Raw genomic sequence first — 20,079 nt, forward strand, 5'->3', positions numbered from 1 at the left:
AGCCGCTGAGATTGCATCATTGGATGAGCTTTGTTGCTGGTTGCATGTCCCGGGATACATGCTAGCTGCACGAATAGACGTTTGTAACATTGTCGCATGCCCTGTCAAGCTGTGTCAGGGGCTCACGGCTCATTTTGACTTCACCATCGAGTACAGCGAGCGAGCCGAGGAAGGAAGATAAAAGATTCGTCGCTCAAGGCAATATGCTAACAGCTCGGCCAGACTCCTTTCTATCACAATGCCGCCTGCGGTCCAACGATTGACACACTATCATACACAACCGGTCGGACATTTTGACTGCAACTTGCGCCGCGCCCACATCATACGTCTACCATGGACGATCAAACTGAAGATGTGCGATTGGCGGCGTAGTCAAGTGCCATATCTTCTCCACAGCGACGCCGCCCGGAGTTGGCCGATGTTACAGATGGTACATCCGGAGGATCATCTCTCGGCCACCACCACATGGCTGCGCTTGGGTAGAAACCCTTGACCTCTTGCACATAATTCGCCAATGCGAAAAATGCGTAGTTCTGTGGATTATTGATCGCTTCCCAGGGCTGCGCCTTCCTGGAATAGGCCAAATACTTAACATCCAGCACCCGATATGCCCGCCACCAGATACCGCCCTTCTCGATTTGTTGATCTTGCATATAAGGCCAAATAGGATTCGCTGGGGTTCCAAGCCATGAGACGTGCAGTATCTCGTGGGCCCACACACAGCTTCGATTCCAGTACTTCTTGATGACATCGAAATTCTTCTGGTCCTTTTTGTCGGCGTGGACCGCTTGCTCCAAAGATTTGAGTTCAAAATACCTTGGGCAGAAATTTATCTGATCCTTGTACTTATCATCATGCATCGTGTAGGCCTCGGTCTCGGTTCCGTCGAAGCACGAGCACTCATTCTTGGGATCATCGCAACGAACATGCTGTCTTTAGGTCAACGACGAGAAGTACAAGAGTTACTCTGGGCCTTCCGAACTTACAAGTCGCCACCCGAGAAAGAATGCCGAATCAGTCGAAGCCAGGCGATCCATATTCTTCTGGATGGTCTCGCGGTACACATCAAATTGTCCGGTTTTGTAGCCTGGACCGAAGAACTCAATCGCTGCAGCGCTTTTCCAATCGATGGGCTTGTATCGTTGTGGATCTCCACGGTTTATTGGATCCATCGGCATTGCGAGCTTATTCATGCTCTCAAATCCCTCACGCAGAAAAGCATGGCCGTTTGGGATCTTGTCGCAGCCCTCATAGCCAATCAAGACTACCGATTGTGCTGAGGTGTTCGTGCTGCTTATTGGATCAGCTTGGGGATTGCTATGGACTGTCGCCACCATCCAGGTCAGGAGGGCGAAAATGAATTTGGAAAGCATCTCTACTCTCCAACACAGTGAGATACAATGAATCGCATCGCAATTCTGGGATCTCCTCGCACTCCTTATAACCTTCTGGGACGCATTGTGTCCTCATCCCAATGCCAACCGCGCCTTGCAGCAGCATTGCGGATTCCAAATTCCAGGCGCCTAAACATCCAGTAGCATGTTCAAGAAGATGCGATCTGTTCAAAATGTTGGTGGCTTGTCTGCATGCATCAGTAGTGCTGGTCGACGCAGTCGTCTTGCTAAAGTATATTACCGCAGAGCGGTCTTGGCGTTGGTCGAAGACTTAGCGCTGCGGCACAGTGGCGGCTATTCAACACCGAACAAGACATTGGAAAAAATACTCACACTGGAGCTGGACGGCCATAACATGTTGATGTTTCATCTGCACGGTGTTCTATTCGCGTCTCAACATTGCCGCGAGCCGCAAGGCCCTTGGTCTACCTCACGAGGAAGGCGAACACCGGCTCCTTGACATTATAAGAAGGAGCCTTTCTGCAATCCAATCATGGGGCCATTGCTAACCACTTCCACCTTCCATACCATCTAATTGGCATTCACTCTTTACCATAAAGTTTGCAACTTTTCAGAAACACGCTCTACTTGCAACGAGTGAAGATGCGCCATCGTCACTTGTGGCATGTGTTCGCCTGCATACTTACGCTTACACAATCGTATGCACAAGTATCTAAGCCTGCTGCCACCTCAACGATTACGGCGGAAGCACCTCCCCCACTGACCGAAATCATCACATCTGTGGTCACGCAGGCTAGCCAGACCCTCGACCCAGTGACCGTATGGGTTACGAAGACCAATCCGCAGGGCTCATCAGTACAGCCGCCGCTATCACAACCTTCAGGCAGCAGTGAGGAGGACTCGCCAACAGAGGGCAGGCCTTCACTTCCAGTCGTGGTCACGGCGAGCCCAAGCGAGATGGTGCCGGCTCGCAGTGCCTCGATTTCGATTCCACAAGATGGCAATTTCACTGCGGAATACAAGTTCTTCGGCTGGAAGGGATGCGATGAAAGAGACAAGGAGGCCATCAAGGACGCCATGAAAGAGGCTCGTACGATTCTGGACGCACATTGCGTTCAGCACTTCGATGACTGTAAACACTCCATGGTCACTGTGGATTTCTTCGGGCGTCCAATGGACATGCATCAGAGAAAAAATGCAGTACACATACAACAGAACTTTCGCAACGCATATGCTTTCGCCGATAGTGGCTGGCCATGGTCGAGGCACCAACTTCAGATTTTCTGCCACGACGAGTCCATGGAGGGTAGCTCAAAGTCGTCATGCTCGGCAGGGTATCATCCCAATCCCATTGTTGTTATCCGGGACTACATGGGGAGCAAGAAGCCAGCAATGATGTTGTATGCTTCCTATCAACCATTTAGACCTGAAAATATGCTAACAACGTTTCTACACAGTTGCAACTCTTGGTTTCAACTAAGCCGTCTTGGAGACGCAACTCGAAATGGTCTTCGTGCGGCGGGCGACGAGCCATATAACCTGCAAAAATATGAGAATCGTGGACGGACGTTCATCACCGCAATGATGATGGTTCCCAAAATTGCACCGTGGCCATCAACCCACAATGGCCCTAGTATGAACTACTTCCAAGTACGCCTCCCCGATCTAGTTATTGAACTGAATCTAACAAACACCAGAAAGACTTCCGGGGTCAGATCGGCAGGCGTTATGTCACGACGGCCGGACTATGCAAATATTTGGCCAAGTACAGAGTCTCTTCGGACCGGGACTGGTCTCACCTCGTCGAGAATGCGGATACGTACTCGTGGTACGCGATGGCTGCATACCTGCAAGGCGATAGGCTTTTGGGAGAGTACCCAGTTCTTCCATTCGTGTACGGCGACGCAGGCGTAGCCGCGGAGTTCGCTGGAAGTGAAGACGTCGACGAATTAAATTCTGGCTAGTGTTCAATAGCCGCCGTGTCTGCCCAGATAGCTTGTGTAGATGGCTGTGTTGTCTTCGAGACCCTGTACTGTGCCACACGCAAGGCCAGGTTCTGGAGGGGTTGCAGACAGCTCTAGATGCGGCTAGCGTCTGATCATGAAACGAGCTCTCAGTGTTGCCTTGAAGATTCCATCGTGGGAAACAACTCTACTTGAGCGAGACATTTCTCCATCGCACCTGGGTTTTACACAAGGACTGTGCAGTTGACAGACGCCTATCTGTCACAGGCCGTTCGCCACATACATAGAGCCTCTCAGCCTAGTAGGCATGCTCGAATCTAAGACATTCCTCAGCCGAGTTGTATGGGACCAAAGTACATACCAATTCAAGATTCTCGCAAACACCCGACGCAATAATGAGCCTCGTTCAAGATCAGAGCTGGTGTTTCTCGAAACTCACTGTCTTGCCATCATCGAATACTGCTTCCCGCGCTGGCAAGATATCATGCCCGAAGGAAATAGACTTCATGTGTCAAACGACCAGTATGAGAACATACAAGATATCTGCCTGAAGACTCTTCGCTGCGGCGGCGTGCTTGTAGATAGCACGGAGGACGATTGGACATCCGTCGAAGATCACTGTGTAGAAGTACTGCAAGAACAAGTACCCAAGTACTATTTCGGATGGCCCAATCGCGGGGATGGAACTGAAGGAGAGCGATCGAAAGACCCGGTATGGGTGCTCACATGCCCTCCTAAGCCGATTGACAGGGAATATATGCGAGACTGGTGGCAGGCTATGGACGACTTGAGCGCGGTACTAGAGCGATGCAGTACCATGGAAGAATACTGCAAAATTCTTGAAGAACAGGGAGGAAAATATTACAGCCATGTCGAAGATTCACCCGAAGCGCGGCAACAAAATGTGCCAATCGTCGCCTGGCCTACATCTGATGCATGGAGGACAAGAGGCGTGGAAGAGTCAGAACAAATCTCCAAGCCTGACACTGTTGAAACTGTTAGGCGGACATCTGACTTCCAAGGTGACAACAATAGACACAAGCGTATTTCTGGCATTCTCAGAAAGCTTTTCAACAAGTGAAAGTTGGTATTTCAACTCCGAAGCCCCAAAGGCAGCTGCCGCCCCTGAGTAACTTGAAAGAATGACCAGCAAACAACCCCCCGGCGAAAGAGTGGCTCTCACTCATTCTTTGGATTTCGCTTCATCTTCATCAGTTCGTAAACGTCTTTCCGGGAAGGCAGCTTCGACAGCAGCGTAGCGTTCAGATTCGGCATATCCTGACAAGCTTTCACGAAACCAGCCTCCTCGTCCGCGAGCAAGATTCCAACGTTGTCTTGAATGATCAGAACAGCAAACTTCCACAATTGTCCATGACTTGGTGCACCGCTTTCATGGATCGAATAGAGCGCGTCAACGAACATCTTTGGTGAGATCCTCAAGTCGCCGTTGTCGCCACTGCAAGCTTCCAGGAAAAGTTTGGCTGCTTCGTCGGGCAAGTCTGGCATCTCGTACTTTTCCGCCAGCATGGAGACTGCGATGCAATATTGCGCCATAAACATATCTTGAGGTGGAGTACCGTCGAAGTCATATCCGTAAATGTATCGCAGGATGGCGGTGAATACACGTGGATCCTCGCTGACTTCGACTTCAGTGATGTTTCCCTGTATTGCTTCTATAAGTCCGAGCGATCGAAAGCTTTCCCTATTGACAACAACATACCTGGGCATTGTTCAAAATCCCTTTGAAGTACGCGCTTCGCGCGTGCAGTACCAATTTGTGGACCTTGAAGGTGACTGTGTCGCCGCATTTGATCGTGAAGTCGGAGTAGTATTCGCTGTGGTATAGCCTACGATCATCAGTGTTGGGCTTTCATCTGCAAAGTGGAGGGTGTAAGTACCATTTGACGGTTTCTGGCAGTCCCACGGCATACTCGACTGGTGTTGGTCGATCACCCATTATGGGAATGTACGTGTAAAATGTTCCTGTGGTTGGACTTGTGGGTGTCCGCATAGCAAGGTTACAGAATTGGATGCAATATCTCGCTATGATGACCGGATGAAGGCGTTGTGGAGATTATGCTGGCAACGAAGCGGTCGCATCAGCAGCAGCAGCCGCGGCAACACAACATGGTAACCGTGCTCTTGCTCGTGCAGCTGCGAGCCTGCTGAACAGCACCTTCTCCAGTGTCCGAATTTGTTCAAGCGGAAGCGACTATTGAGCAAGAACTTGCATGGAGCGTTCACACTCACTTCCAAACTACAACCTCGCCTTCCCACTTCCCCTCTCCCAAACCTCCACCCTCCTCTTCCCCTCCTCCCTCTCCCTCTCAATCTCCCTACCCATCGCCCCACTCCCCACCCCATCCCTCCTCCAATCCCCCAAATCCTCCACAACATCCCTCCACAACTCCCTCTTTAACTCCGCATAAACACTCAACCCCGTCGCCCCCTTCTGCGCATTCTTCACCAACCCCACCTCCTCCACTAACCCCATCGCCTCCTCAAACCCACCCAACCGATCCACCAACCTCTCCTGCAGCGCCTCTTGCGCCGTAAACCGATGCGCCTCCAAAATAATCTTCCTCTGCACAACAGCATCCAAAACCTTCGTTCGAAAAACACTCATCATTTGTCCCCTCAACGCACCACCGAGTTGAATTTCATTCATACAAAGCCAGCCTTTGGCAGGGTTCATAATTCGGTAATCGTGCATCAAAGCGAGGATGAAACCCCCTGCGAAAGCGTGTCCGGGTATGAGAGCTACGGTGGGCATAGGAAATGTTAAAACGCGACGCCACATGGGGTAGAGGGTGGTTTCGAAGTATCCCGGCGTGGTGGCGGCGTGTTCGATGTCCATGCCATTGGAGTAGAATTTGGGGCTTGCGGAGGTTGTGATGACTACGCCGGGGGGATGACGGTGCTCGATTATGTCGAGGGCGAGGACGAGGGAGGTGCAGAAGGCCTGTTTGTGTCAGGTCAAATTTGCTGTGAGAGGTAAGGGAGATGGTGAGAGACTGTATGACTTACACTTCTGAGACGGTTATCTTGACCACTTGAGAAAGTCAAAAGGTAGACTTTGGATGCAGGTTGTGTGCAGACTATTTTTCCGCATGTTTCTTTATCGCCTGTATCGATTGGTACTTCAAAGAGCACTGGGCCAGTCTTGGATGTTGCCATCTCTTCTGTATAACCGCTCGTCGCTCAAGTCGAATGAAGGGAAACTGCGGTGGTGAAGTCAATTGGCTCCGAACACGATCTATTTCTGTACTCCTGGGCTCGAGAGGTCCGTTGTGTGCAGATCTGATGAATGAAGAAGTCCAGCTTCTGCAAGTCGATGATATGGTTGAAACAGACTGACAGCAAGACGTGAGGTCAAAACTGACCTCGGCTGTCACACGCCGAAGGCTGCCGCCCGCGAACGAAGATCCTAGAACATCACCATGTGCTTCGCACGCATGTAACACGTCCCCAGCTACATCTATGCGATGAGGAACAAGCGGCCATCGAGCCACTGATGTTGATGAGAACGATTGAGGTGCAGGAATGTCCACCGAGCCGAGTGTCAAAAGGTCTTGGCATTGAGTCGAAAGTCGGCGAGGGCATTGAGATGGAACAAATTCACGCCTTCTCGAACGATCTCATCCACACTTTATCAATCGACACGTGCACGCACGTGGTAACTTTTCTTTCAACCTCAGACAAGATTTGATCATGAGTTCTTTTTCCTCATATGCTACGTAAGATTCGTATAGATGCCGGATCGACTCTAGAAGATATAACCAATCGAATGGTTGTACAACCAGTTGCCATTCTTTCCGTTGGCACGATCAGCAGCCTCCTTCGCGAGCCACTCTTGTTCATCTGCATCAATGATATCCTTGCCGGTCCAGATATCTGCCTCTTCTGGCCTGGCCTGTTTTGTGCCCTTGATGTATTTCCAGCCGATGATCATGATGAGGTAGAGTGGGATACCAAGGTAGCCGGTCTAAGGAGCAGGTTAGCATGAGTTCGATTTCAAATGTTCAAATTTGGGTCAAACTTACGATGAAGTTCTTGTAGTCAAAGCTGCCATAGGTATCTGGGCTCGGAACGAAGACAGTGAAGTTCTTGGTCAATGCGATCAAGCAGCAGAAAGCAAGAGCGAAGTAGCTGCCCCACAGGCCGAATGGAGACCTGTATCGCAGGAGAGCGCTGTCATCAGGGACACCTTGTGCTCTTCTCGCCTTGACGAAGTAGATGTGCGACACGAGGATAGAGATCCAGGTCAGCAGACCGAAAATGGAGACCAGGTTGACGAAGTAGCCGAAAACGGTCGTCGAAGCTGTTGACACGTTCATGTAGGCGATGCAGCAAATGAGAGATGACAGTCCCAAAGCGTAGTATGGAACACCACGTCTATTGGTCCGTGCGAAGAGCTCTGGCGCGTGCTTCTTAATGGCCAGACCGTGCAGCGTTCTCGAGGCGATGTAGAGATCCGAGTTGGAAGCGCTGAACACGAAGATCAGGATACAAGCGTTGAGAATGCCTGGAAGTGATGGAATGCTTGCGGATCGGATAGCGGCGACGAAAGGCGAGGCGGCGGCGGATGTCTTGCTGCCCTTGGCCTGCAGGAGGAACTCGCTGTTGTATGGGATAATCATGCCGAGGAACAGGACGGAAAGAATGTAGAACACACAGATACGCCAGAAAGTGAGCTTGATGGCGCGTGGGATGTTCTTGCGTGGGTTCTGCGCCTCACCGACTGTCACACCGACGAGCTCAGTTCCGAGGTATGCGAAGACGGCAGTAACCATACTCTGCCAGACGGCAGTGAAGCGGCCAGTGGCTCCAGTGCCTACGTACTCCTTGAAGGCGCCGGGGTTGTCCCAGTATCGGAAGCCCCTCACATCGCCATCGGCGCCTCCGCAAGCCATGATCAAACTGAACAGAATCAATCCGAGGATGACAACCACTTTGATGGAAGACAGCCAGAATTCGAGTTCTCCAAAGTACTTGATGCCGAGAAAGTTGATGGTAATAATGATGACCAAGAAAACGGTAATCCATACACCCGGATTCACTCGATCTGCTGATACCCAGTATTGAATCACCAACGCTGCGGCAGTGAGCTGATTCGGTGTCGTGATGATGTATTTGAACCAGTACGTGTATCCAAGGGAGAAACCGAGAGCAGGGTCGACGAATCGATCGGCGTAGACAGCGAAACCGCCAGCAGCCGGGAGCCAAGTTGCCATTTCACCCAGAGCGGCCATGACGACGTAGACGAGGAGACCAATAATCGAGTAGGAGATCAGAATGGACGCCGGACCGGTGTTTGCGAGAGCAGTTCCCGTTCCGATAATGAGACCAGTACCACTGCGAAATGTTAGCCATGGCGTTCTTGAGTGAATCGTCGCCCGCATCGCAACTTACATGGCACCACCAATGGCAATCATGGTGACCTGACGGGCCTGAAGGCCACGATGCAGGCTGTGGCCGGCATCTCGAGGATCGCTGAGCGTGCCCGCCTCTGGAATGGGCTCCGAGGTATTGTAGTCGTAGGCGCCCTTCTCGTCGACGCGATCGGGAGAGTGCTCGTTGGAGAGCGACGAGCTCCGCTTGCCGGCGCCGAAGATGGCCATCTTGGATCAAGGATCAGGCGTGGATGGTCGAGGATGGCGAAGAGGGGACGGATGTCACACGACGAGGGGCCCTTCGCAGCTCTTGTACCCTCTGCCTCTGCGGCGCAGATCTCTCGCGTGGCTACTGGCGATGCCTTCGTTTACCCACCAGCTGCCAAGCGATCGGCGAGCCATGATGGGCGTAGGGTGGCAGAGCCAAGGCCGACGCCCCAAGCCCGTTATCTACGCAGGTGGTGACTTGCAGCCGAATGCTACCCTGCGCGCCCAGCAGCACGGTCTTTGTCCCAGGAACAGTCTAACTCGTCGTGGCCTGGCTTGGCCTTACGTTGCGGAATAGCCTCATTAGCGTAGGAGCGCGAGGCCGTCTGGAGTGGTCGTTGGCTCGCGGGACTGATAAGGAAGGTGCGTTGGGTGCAAGGATGGAATCACGCAAGTCGCAACCACTCTCGTCAGCGCATCAAGTAAGTGCGTCTTGGCACAAACCTACACGCTTCGGCTGAGCTTCTTGCGGCCTCTTGTGCCGCCCGGAGCTGCCCGCAGAGTATATAAAGCTGCGCCCTCAGTCGCTCGCTTCACGCCTCTTGTGCTTGTCGCGCAGGCTTGGAACACTTGAGCCACCACCTCAAGCCCCCTCAAGCTGCGCAGCAATCCTTCTCTGGCCAGCTTATCGTCCCAAGCTTCTTCCTCACCACCGCACCTGTGCCTGGATGCACAGCGTATCGCATGCACCGCCCGGCCTAGACACTGCACCCTGTGTAACGTCAAAAACAAAACCCGACCAGGCGGCCTCTGGCCATCTGCACGCCTGATCACAAATCCCTACCCCCATGCGACACCATGCACCGAACGACCCGCCAAGCCTTCTCGAATGCCCTCCAAACGCTTGTCCAATGGTTCAGCCGCCGTGCCATGGGGTACCTCCGACACGAGGCGCTCCACCGCAGTTCTGCCATGACCACATCCGCCCCCGAAATTGCTCGATCTGACAGTCATGACCCGATGAAAACTGACGCTTAAAAACATCACCAGTGGCAAGGCGTGCTTGCTGTGAATTTCTCTTATCCAATGCCCAGACCTGTCCCCAGTTAAACAACCTCGCTGCCAATGCTAAGCAATGCATTATCACGATGATGATTCACATGATTGTTTGTGTACGAAAAAAGAGCGCTACCATCCATTCCGTAGAAGCGAAGGCCGCTTGTGCATATGCATAAACGCCTCTTTCCTTAGCACCTGGGAAGCACAGTAGGCCACAGGTAAGCGGCTGAGCACGAGCACTTGCATGTGAAACTCGCAACAAACTCTCGTCCAAGATAGCCAGACACATTTCAGCATTGATGCAAAGATGCACTACAGCTTCCCACGATGACAGAGCAAAAGGGAATACATGGTTCGTATCATAGCAATAACACAGCAACCACTGGCAGTCGCACATCCTCTCGCAAAATATACACCAAAGGAACCCCATCATACGGCAACGACTAGCACTGGCACTGGCACTGGCAGTGGCACTACCTCTCGCAATCGAGCAAAACAAAGACGGCATCGGAAATTTACCACTGAGAGGTATACATACGTCCACAGACTACATAGCTAGCTACAACAACGGCTGTCAATTCGTCGCTCTTGCTATAGATCTGTCTGTGCTTTCACCTTCGCGCCGTACAGGAGAAATATCTGCACCACACCCACAGCAACAACAACAACAAAGCCAAATTTTTCCCCAACGCAATGGTATCTCGCAAACAAAAGATTTATACACATTCCAACGAGAGGGAACCCGATGGGGCGGGATCGATGTGCCACATCCGAGTTTGTTTCCCTCTCAGATCATCCCCAGCGTCATTTTTTCAAACTTCGACATCCTGCTTTGACAGCAGTTCCCACTTCCACCTTCTTACTCCTTCAAATTGTCATTCAACAACAACTCCACCACAATCTGCGTCTTCTCCATCTCCGGATGCTGCATAACCAACTTCAGTGTCCGATTGCCCCCAACAGCCGCAGCCGCAGCACCTATTGCAGCAGCATTCCCATTAGCCCCAGCAGGAAGATTAGGCAAATTCGCCGACCAATTCGTCCCATCATCCAAACACTTGACTTCCCTCCCAGCAATAATCTGCTTCAACCTCCCATTCTGCGCATTCCTTATCTCCACAAAATCATTGTCGAACAGCACCAAGTAAGCCCCATACAATGCCGCATGGTTCGCACTTCCCACGAAGCGCATGATGACTGATCGCGAGACGTCGCCGTGTTTGTTGATGTATACCGCGCAGTTCGTGTAGCAGAGTAGGAACTCCTGCTCACTGAGTCGCAGCATTCTCAGCGCTCGTTGGTCCTTGACATGTTGTGCGATATTTTGTACGTGTTCCGCGTTCAGATCCGGTACGCTCCAAGGTTGTTTCTTGTCGAGTGTTAGGACCTCAAAACCACGAGCTGTGCTGACTGCCAGGCTGGAATGGAAGAGATTCATGCCGGTGCATTCGGTCGGAATGTAGAATTCGTCGTACTCGCGGAAGAACTCGGTTGTGCCGCGTTTGAAGATACCTGCTGTCCCTCGTCCTTTCTTCTCGCTTGACTTCTGATAGACGGGTTCGAGCACTTTGAAGACGGCGTTGAGGTTTTCTCGTTTCTTGTAGAAGACCAGTACTCGGTCTTTCATTCTCCCTGTGGCGAAGAAGCCGACGTCTTTCGATCCAGAGAGCTTTTGAGGTGCTTTTCGCGCCGAGTCATTGGCAGATGTTGGGCCATTGAGAGAAGTCGGACAAATCACGTCGAGATGGCATGCTATTAATGATTTGTCAGAGATCAGCAGGAAGAGATTGAATTCTTCAAGCACGGCAACCTGAGTTACACGCTGCATGTTGATAGCCTGAAGTATAGTGTCAGCGACTAATCAAATACCCTGCACTTTTCAACAACTCACCTTCGTCCACCCACGAGGGTTGTCGACCTCACTGACGAAGACGCCATAGTCTGTACCAACAGCAATCATCTGTTTGCCGGGGTACGGGGTGGAGAAGCTAGTAGCACAGTTGACTCGTGCTCTGCATATTGGGCCGGGTCTCCCTGTGTCCTTGAATCGAGTATCGACTTCTTTGATGGCACGATCAAGAGGTGTTCCTTGTATCGTGACACCTCTGCCACTGCCTCCGAATGGGTCGTACACGAACGCAGAGTCGGCCATGACCCGCAGGCGAAAGGGCTCAGCATTCTGTGCATGCAGAGCTGCTGCGTGCTTCCTCTTTGCTTCGATGATCTTGTGACACCAGTCACTTCTTGCTTGTTCTGTTGATGCAAACAGTGTGTAGACGTCTCGGCCCAAATGCTTGATGCGGAACGGGTACAAGATCTTGTCATCTCTGCCTTCGCCCATCGAGGACACGGTGTGGAGGGTGTTCGCCGATGCTCCTGTATTCACATGCTGCAACGCACCGGGGCCGACCGGGTTATTAGTGGGTGCTCTGGCAAGCCCATTAGGATCGCCTGGAGTACCCCTACCAGCTGCTTCTCTAACAGAAGTGAGTCCCTTCACATAGCTTGACTTCTGCACGGCAGGTTCGTCGCGACTATCAAGCACGAGAAGATCCATCGGAATGGGCAGCCTCGACACATCGTACTTCTCAATCCTACCAGTCTCGCCGATTCGTTGCACAATCGTCTTCGTGAGGATCAAGTAGTGGTCGAACAGCAACACGTGGCAGTCTAGCCAGTTGAATCTGCTGCTTCCCATCCTTTGCAAATCGCCGCGATGTATGAGAGATCGTCCAAAGTGGTCGAGGTTGAGCTCAACCTCCTTCTTCATGCCCGGTCGCAGGACTAGCTTCTTTTCGAGATCCGCAAGATCAATCTTCCTCTGCTGCTCTGCAACACGACTGTCACACTCAGACGCCACAGCTTTAATCTCGTCCAGTGCAAGCTGAAGATTGGTCTTTTCTGGTGTTTCTTGCAGCATCGTCTTCAGCACAGTGGACAGCAGTAAAGTGTATCTCTGAAGACGCGTGATAGGCGACTTTAGGAAGCTGTCGAGTGGCAATCTGTTAGATCTCCTGTCACCTCTGCATCGATCGACGAAATTTCTGAACTCAATATTCCGTTCCATCTCGGTACGTACGAGATGATCTGCGCGTGAGAAGTCTGTCGCGTAATCAACGTAAGCGGCTCTTGCCTTTCGGATCCATTGTCGGAAGATGTCGCTGTAGCCTTGGATCCACGGTCCTTGTTCTTGTTGCCGATATCTCAGTTGAGGTAGCAGGTGCTCTTCATTGGCCTGTCGAACGGTATCGACGCGCCCGAAGACTGCTCGAATGAAGTTCTCCTTGCGCTGTGGTGTGATGACGGAAGGCTCAACGCGAGCAAGCTGGTCCCGATACAGCACACGCAAGACGTCGAGATTTGCCATGAAGACTTCCTCCGTGTACACGATCTCGTGAAGGATATTCTGTCTCTCCACTTCTTTCTTGTCCCGCGCCTCCATCTCTTCTTTGCTGAGTTTGTAGTATTCTTGCCAGCTTGACGAAGTTGTCGAAGGGGCAGCTTGCAAGTTGATCTTCTTCAAGGTCCGTTGGCAATGATGAGAGTAGCACCTCATGTTTGGAATGACATGATCGTGTACCGTAGGCGAATAGCAGCCAAATCTCGTAAGCTGGAAGATCACCCCGGAAAATGGTCCTGGCAGAAGTTTGACCCATTCTTCCGTGGCCACAAGTACGCTCGCCCTGTACATGTTGTCGACTACATTTCCGCTCAGTGTCTCCGCATCAGCGATATTCATAGTGGGCACTTTGTTCGTGAAAAGCGCGACGAGGGCTTCTCTGATATCTGCCTCTTTGAGCTCCGTGTTCTGTTCCGGGTTCGTGACTTGCAACAGCCACTTCAGCAATTGTGTCAAGGCCCATGGTTCCTCGCATTTCTTGAAGTCCGCAGCACCTAGCTTCACAGCCGAGAAGCGTTTCCCGATTGCCGGTAGATCGACAAGCATGCTGGCAGCTGCAGGAGTCGTCTGTTCTGTGGAATATCCAGAGTTTCGCTGCTGCTGTTGGCGAAGCCGCCGCTCTTCGGCATCAGTCTTCGACCGCAAGGGCTGCATCACTTGCGGCGTACTGCTGTGATTCACGAGTGATGTCGATCTTGGCACGAGTTGTGCCTGAGAGGCACCAGGATAAGCATCGGGTGCATACGGTGGCTGACCTGGCAGTGGCGGAAGCGCTTTGTGGTCTGCACCTGATTGAGGGAGCTCGTCCTCGGGGTAAGGGACTGCTGGCAGAGGCCGAGACGGATATGCCACGCTGGCGGCTTGAAATCCAATGTCCGGAGGCTCGTCTGGAAACCTCTCTGGTAAACCCTCCATGAACGAGTATTCATCGCCCTCGTCATAGCTGTGTCGCCTGCCGTCGGCCGTTGGCTCGGACAGTCCGCCAGTGCCACCCACCTCGACACGAGCTTGAGGATTGTAGTATCGTAGCGAGTCTGTTCGGTGTCCATAATCGCCGCGGCTTGAGGATTGTGAAGCATGAGATCTGCGCATCGAGCTCTGTTGGCTCGAAATGCCAGTATTGTGGTTGTATCCATCGATCGGGTCTCGGCCGGGCGGAAGGTTGCTCAGAGGATCGCCATAGGGCAGATGCACATCATAGCCGCCACTGATGCTGGTCATGTCGACTCCAGGGATTCCATCACTGTCATGTGCATCTCCTTGCTGGAAGCGTGATGGCTGCTGAGAACCGAAACTACTAAATCCGACCTGCGTTCCGCCACTCTGTCGGCGTGTCTCATCCTCTTCTGCCTGGCGCATCATTGCAAGACCTTGCGCCGCTTCAGCGTCGCTGTCGTCGCTGTACTGAGCATTAGTTCTGTGCTGAGCTGATACAGGGGACAAATGGCCATTCAGTGCGCCATTACGGCCCGCTCGGCTGTCCTGTCGAGTAGCCACGGGCGAGTATTGTGCTGGGGCGTGACTCAGTGATATTGGTGGGCTCCGTCCGCTGAGAGATCCACGTCCGGAGGTGATCTCCATCAATTCGTCAAAAAGCTCATCCTGAGTCTGATTCAAATCTCCACCGTTGCTACTGAAACCAGTGTGTGTTCTGGAAACACCACCATTATCAAAATAATCTGGAGAAGTGCTAGCTGCAGGTCGCGATGGCAAGGGGCGCTCCTGTGGATGTCTGTTCAACGTGCCAGTCCTTGAGGGTGCATGCGCAGGTGGAGGGGGCGCGGCTTCTCCTGTTATCGGCGAAGGTCTTCCCCCGGAGCTGTGGGACACAGACGGGCGATGTTCTAGGCTCCCGTGTATTGGTGGCGATGGTAGCCACGTCTCGTCCGGCCTCGAGCTGGGTATTGCTGTTGGCATATTCACCGCGGTCTGGGTATACGCAGGGCTGGGTTGGGCTGGATAGTCACCAATCGGATAGGGTGCGCTCGTGGACGCGCCAGGCGAAGCTTGAGAATAGCCATAACTGGGATACGGAGCGGTGTGCGATGGAGGCGGTGGCGGAGGAGGACTTTGCGGGTAGGTATACTGGTGCGACTGAGGCTGCGGGCTGTACTGCTGCTGTGCTTGGGGACTGTAAGGCAGCTGCGGAGATTGCCCGTAGTTGCTGGGAGGTGGTTGTGAGGAAAAGCTGGCAGTCGAATGGGTGCCAGGTGAGTAGGCATATGGATCCACTGGTCCACTGGTGCTACTCAAACCAGTCTGCGCGTACGCGGCAGAATTGTATTGATTGCCATATGAAGATTGTTGTCCTACGCTAGCATAGGCAGCCGGGTTGTAGGTCGGTTGCTGGTATGCCGATTGCGTGTGCGCGGATTGTGGAGCGTAGTCCTGTGGATTGTACTGCTGACTATAGGCCGGTTGCTGAGCATAGCTGAACGACGTAGCTCTCGGCGACTGATACGGCTCCTGCTGGTAGGCATATCCACTTGCCGGCTGTTGCACTGGGCCACCTCCACTTGGGTATTGGCTGTACCCGGACTGGTTCTGATACTGATATGGCTCCTGGGCCTGCCCGTACTGTCCGCCATTGTGCGCCGGCTGCTGATAGTCATCGTAGGCGTATTGGTACGTTTGCTGCGGCTGCTGCGACGATGGTGGCTGTTGAGGTGGCTGCTGCTGATAGTGCCCTCCTTGATAGTACGACATGGTGCTCGTGTTCTCCTACAGTCGACGCGACTGCAATGGCGTGGTGCAGTGGCAGGTGTAATTACGTGGGATCGTCAATCGAAGCAGACCTGCCAGCAGGCTGTAGCTGCATGTGCTGCGCGCTCCGCATGGGTTTCCTCAGGCGCGGCGATGACAGGCTGTCCAGCGTCTTCCAACTGCTCGGCGGACACGCCGCGGATCTATGCGCTCGCGGGAGGGTGGTTCGTTGCGCAGGTCGAGAGCATCGTTCGGATCGGGTAGACAGCCTTATGGTTCGTGGAGCTCGCCCGCTTCAGTGCCCAAATGCCCGCACGTGCCTCGCGCTGGTCGTTTGTTTCCCCGTGGCTCCGGCGGCGGTGGTCGGTAATGGGCGGCGCGGTGGTCGAGCAGAGGCAGTGTCAATGGTGGGGATGCGGCGCAAACAGCACTGTCCAGCGGGAGCGATTATTATGGCAGGCGACGGCGAAGGATGCCCAGCGAATGGAGCTGACTTCGGACGAATGATGATGCATGCAGCAGACGCGGCTGACTTGACGCCGCGGACGCCATCAAGCGAGCAGATGATGAACCACGAAGTTACCGCACTCATACACGTCTATTCCTACTCTCCGATGCCCTGCCCTCATCTCCAACACTGCTGCTGTTGCACTTCTCATCCCGCCACGCCAACTGTCGATCTCGCGACGTTGTGTCATGACGTCCATCACCGTTGAGGCTCGCGTCTTCACATGCCCGCCCGCCAAGTTCTCTAGCCCTCACCTGCTGCTTGATCCATGCCACGACTCAAACCTCACCGCGTTTCCCCTTTTCGCTCCTGCTCCAGCCTCGACCTCGCACTTTGATCGCGCGACCACCAACTTGGCTTCCACAGACCCTCAGGGGAATAGGAAGGCTGCGTTCCGATCAAAGCAACAGCTACCACAGCCACGGGAAACATCCTGCAGGCACTTGATCCTAGCCTCCCGAATTCTCAAAAGTCAGTCAGCTTCGCACCACATCCAGCCCAGTGGTCTACTCGGCCAGTCCGAGATGACGAGGAGACGCGCATACCCGCGCTGATGGCCGCCTTGCCCACGGTTTCTGTAGCTGAGTTCTCAGAGAAGAAATCGCCAGCGGTGACTTGAATGTCGTCCATCGCGCCCTAGATGCCAGTCTCGGGCAGGAAAGAGCACCGCGAACGACCCCTGTCGACCAACGCGATATCCGGGTAGCGCACGCGCATACTGTGCTACTCCACACAAAGAGGCTTACTGAGAGACACATGCTCGCCATTTGTTCACAAAACATCCACGTGCGTATAGACAGTGCTCCCGGACTTGCCAGCCAAGGTACATGGCCTTATCCTACAACACACGGACTGTATGCACTGATTTTGAGCATGTCTAGTCCGAGTTTGCAACAATATGGCACAGATTGCAGGTCTTCCTGTTTTCGAATCGATGGAAAGAGGAAAAGCCATATTTGCGCTCGATGGTATTCAAGCGGATACATCTCAAAATCACTCCGTCGGTGAAGGTCATTTTGATGTCTATATGCTGCTCTTGCTCCAGTGTCTCGCCCAGAACACAACCCCTGCCAGGTTAAACACCAGGTCCTTTATGCTTTTCGGATAACCTTCCCTGGGATCCCCACTCTCGGCTTTGTAGTGTCGTCAGTCCCTGGTGCAGCAGTCGCAGGAGGGGTTCTCAGTTGCCCGAGGATCACGTCGTTGCACATTTGCCTCCCATCACAGCGACCGAGTCAGACTCGGTGTTCAGGAAACTATCATCTCAGCAGAAGAATCTACTGTAGGTCAATCTCACCTTGAATTTTGAATCGCTCCGATCCACTGTGTTTACGCTGCACGAAGCGTGCTCATTTTCGTTGCTGCTTGCATTTCCCACACTTTTGAAAACAGAATACAAAGACAAATCGCCATCATGGGTCACGTTGGAGATCCTAAGGAGCTACCCACGAACATGGGCAAGACTCCGACCAGCATTTACGCTGATCCGAATGTGGACGACATCGCACGAAATAATCCAACTGCTGAGCGAGATGGATACCTTATTCCTGAGACCGATGAAACTGGATATCGGATAAGAGAGCAGCCATATGGCACTAAGCGTGAAGTGAAGGTCGTCATCATGGGTGCTGGCGCGTCCACTCTGAACTTTTTGAAGAAGGCCGAAGAACAGATGGAAAACTTGAAAATCACCGTATACGAGAAGAATCACGATGTTGGGGGAACATGGCTTGAAAATCGATATCCCGGTTGTGCTTGCGATATCCCCTCGGTAAACTATCAGTTCTCCTGGGCGATAAAGCTTTGGTCCCACTTCTACTCTTACAGTCCAGAGATATGGGAGTACATGAAGGATCTGTACGACAAAGGCGATTTCATCAACAAGTACGTCAAGCTCAAACACCAAATCAACCACGCCGAGTGGAATGATGAGAAGGGGAGATGGGTTCTAAAGGTCCAAAATCTGATCAACGGAGATGAGTTCGAAGATGAAGCAGAATTCTTCATCAACGCAGGCGGCGTGCTCAATAATTTCAAATGGCCAGATATTCCAGGTCTCAAGGACTTCAAGGGCAAATTGATGCACTCAGCTGCATATGAAGAAGGCCACGATCTGAAAGACAAAAAAGTCGCTGTCGTCGGTGCAGGAAGTTCTGGCGTGCAGATTGTGGCAAAATTGCAACCCCATGTCAAACAGCTATACCATTGGATTCGTTCACCGATCTGGATCACGGCTGGATTTGCGCAGACTTGGGCGGGCACAGATGGAGCCAACTTCGAATACACTCCCGAGCAGCTCAAATATCTCGAAGAGAATCCACAAAAATATCTCGAATACCGCAAGCAGATCGAGAACGAACTGAATCAGCGCTTCAAGTTCATCATCAAAGGCTCCAAAGAAGCCGCCGATGCTCGAGAGTTCAGCTACGAACAAATGGCTCGCAAACTCAACCACGACGCTCGCCTCTGCGACAAAATCATCCCGAAGGATTTCAACCCAGGCTGCAGACGCCCCACTCCTGCTCCAGGCTACCTCGAAGCCCTCGTGGCCCCTAACTCGACAATCTTCACCGACGCCATCAATACCTTCAACGAAACCGGCTTCATCGACCAAGAAGGCAACCACCACTCCTGCGACGTCGTAATCTGCGCCACAGGCTTCGACACCAGCTGGCTCCCCCGCTTCCCCTTCATCGCCCACGGCAAAGACCTCCGCGAAATCTGGACCCCCGAGGCGGGCGTAACATCCTACCTCTCCATCGGAATTCCCAGTTTCCCCAACCACTTCTCCTTCTGCGGCCCCTACGGCCCTCTCGGCCATGGCTCCTTTCTCCCCCTCATCGAACGCTGGACAGAATACATGTTCTCCGTCATCACCAAAGCCCAAGTGGAGAATATCAAATCTTTCACTCCGAAATGGAAACCTTCGAAACAGTTCCGACAACATGCGGATTTGTTTTTACAGCGTACGGCGTGGACGAGTCCTTGTAGGAGTTGGTTTAAGCAGGGAAAAGCGGATGGTCAAGCGGCGATTTATCCAGGGAGTAGGTTGAGTTTCTTGCATTTGTTGGAAAAGCCGAGGTATGAGGATTTCGAGATTGAGAGTTGGGATGACAATGTTTTTGCGTTTCTGGGTAATGGTGAGTTTAGATCGCCTCCGCTACTACTTTTGTATGTGATGAGTTTTTGCTAATGTATCACTAGGTTTCGACACACGCGAATTCGATGGGAGAGATATCACGCATTACTTGGGCCTGTTGGAAGATGGGAAAGATGTACAGCCTCAGTATGGAGATGAGCTGTTGAATAAACTCGCGGGTTGGGCTGTAGGGAAGTGAAATTGTGAAATCACGCAGGGAGAACAGAGTCAATGTCCTCAACTCTTCTGTCTCTCATCACTTCCAAAGCAAAATTCCGATATCAACGGATCAAATAGTCTCAAAGTCAGAGACCGACCCTCCAAATCCAATTCGTGCCTCATTTCTGTCTC

General features: G+C 52.6%; 7 protein-coding genes across 7 annotated transcripts; 2 read left to right on the top strand and 5 right to left on the bottom strand.

The window, feature by feature from the left end:
• Positions 1 to 341: 341 nt before the first annotated feature.
• Positions 342 to 1,746, bottom strand: CKM354_000882900 (uncharacterized protein; the record flags this gene model as incomplete). Its single annotated transcript, XM_044804224.1, has 4 exons — positions 342 to 929; positions 987 to 1,290; positions 1,400 to 1,523; positions 1,728 to 1,746. The coding sequence occupies 4 exons, from the start codon at positions 1,744 to 1,746 to the stop codon at positions 342 to 344; spliced, it is 1,035 nt and encodes a 344-aa protein (XP_044660159.1).
• Positions 1,747 to 1,997: 251 nt separating this feature from the next.
• On the top strand, positions 1,998 to 3,319 carry CKM354_000883000 (uncharacterized protein; the record flags this gene model as incomplete). Its single annotated transcript, XM_044804225.1, has 3 exons — positions 1,998 to 2,755; positions 2,813 to 3,005; positions 3,053 to 3,319. The coding sequence occupies 3 exons, from the start codon at positions 1,998 to 2,000 to the stop codon at positions 3,317 to 3,319; spliced, it is 1,218 nt and encodes a 405-aa protein (XP_044660160.1).
• Positions 3,320 to 4,498: 1,179 nt separating this feature from the next.
• CKM354_000883100 (uncharacterized protein) lies at positions 4,499 to 5,276 on the bottom strand (the record flags this gene model as incomplete). The annotated part of the gene is made up of 3 exons (XM_044804226.1): positions 4,499 to 4,981; positions 5,040 to 5,166; positions 5,218 to 5,276. The coding sequence occupies 3 exons, from the start codon at positions 5,274 to 5,276 to the stop codon at positions 4,499 to 4,501; spliced, it is 669 nt and encodes a 222-aa protein (XP_044660161.1).
• Positions 5,277 to 5,576: 300 nt separating this feature from the next.
• On the bottom strand, positions 5,577 to 6,496 carry CKM354_000883200 (uncharacterized protein; the record flags this gene model as incomplete). The annotated part of the gene is made up of 2 exons (XM_044804227.1): positions 5,577 to 6,281; positions 6,347 to 6,496. The coding sequence occupies 2 exons, from the start codon at positions 6,494 to 6,496 to the stop codon at positions 5,577 to 5,579; spliced, it is 855 nt and encodes a 284-aa protein (XP_044660162.1).
• A 589-nt stretch (positions 6,497 to 7,085) lies between these two features.
• CKM354_000883300 (uncharacterized protein) lies at positions 7,086 to 8,940 on the bottom strand (the record flags this gene model as incomplete). The annotated part of the gene is made up of 3 exons (XM_044804228.1): positions 7,086 to 7,304; positions 7,363 to 8,674; positions 8,732 to 8,940. The coding sequence occupies 3 exons, from the start codon at positions 8,938 to 8,940 to the stop codon at positions 7,086 to 7,088; spliced, it is 1,740 nt and encodes a 579-aa protein (XP_044660163.1).
• A 1,897-nt stretch (positions 8,941 to 10,837) lies between these two features.
• On the bottom strand, positions 10,838 to 16,084 carry CKM354_000883400 (uncharacterized protein; the record flags this gene model as incomplete). Its single annotated transcript, XM_044804229.1, has 2 exons — positions 10,838 to 11,815; positions 11,870 to 16,084. The coding sequence occupies 2 exons, from the start codon at positions 16,082 to 16,084 to the stop codon at positions 10,838 to 10,840; spliced, it is 5,193 nt and encodes a 1,730-aa protein (XP_044660164.1).
• Positions 16,085 to 18,003: 1,919 nt separating this feature from the next.
• On the top strand, positions 18,004 to 19,927 carry CKM354_000883500 (uncharacterized protein; the record flags this gene model as incomplete). Its single annotated transcript, XM_044804230.1, has 2 exons — positions 18,004 to 19,729; positions 19,794 to 19,927. 2 exons carry the CDS (start codon positions 18,004 to 18,006, stop codon positions 19,925 to 19,927), a joined length of 1,860 nt encoding a protein of 619 aa, XP_044660165.1.
• Positions 19,928 to 20,079: the final 152 nt, after the last annotated feature.

This window comes from Cercospora kikuchii (assembly GCF_019650295.1).
Source record: "Cercospora kikuchii DNA, contig_00005, whole genome shotgun sequence".
NCBI classification, from domain to species: Eukaryota; Fungi; Ascomycota; class Dothideomycetes; order Mycosphaerellales; family Mycosphaerellaceae; genus Cercospora; species Cercospora kikuchii.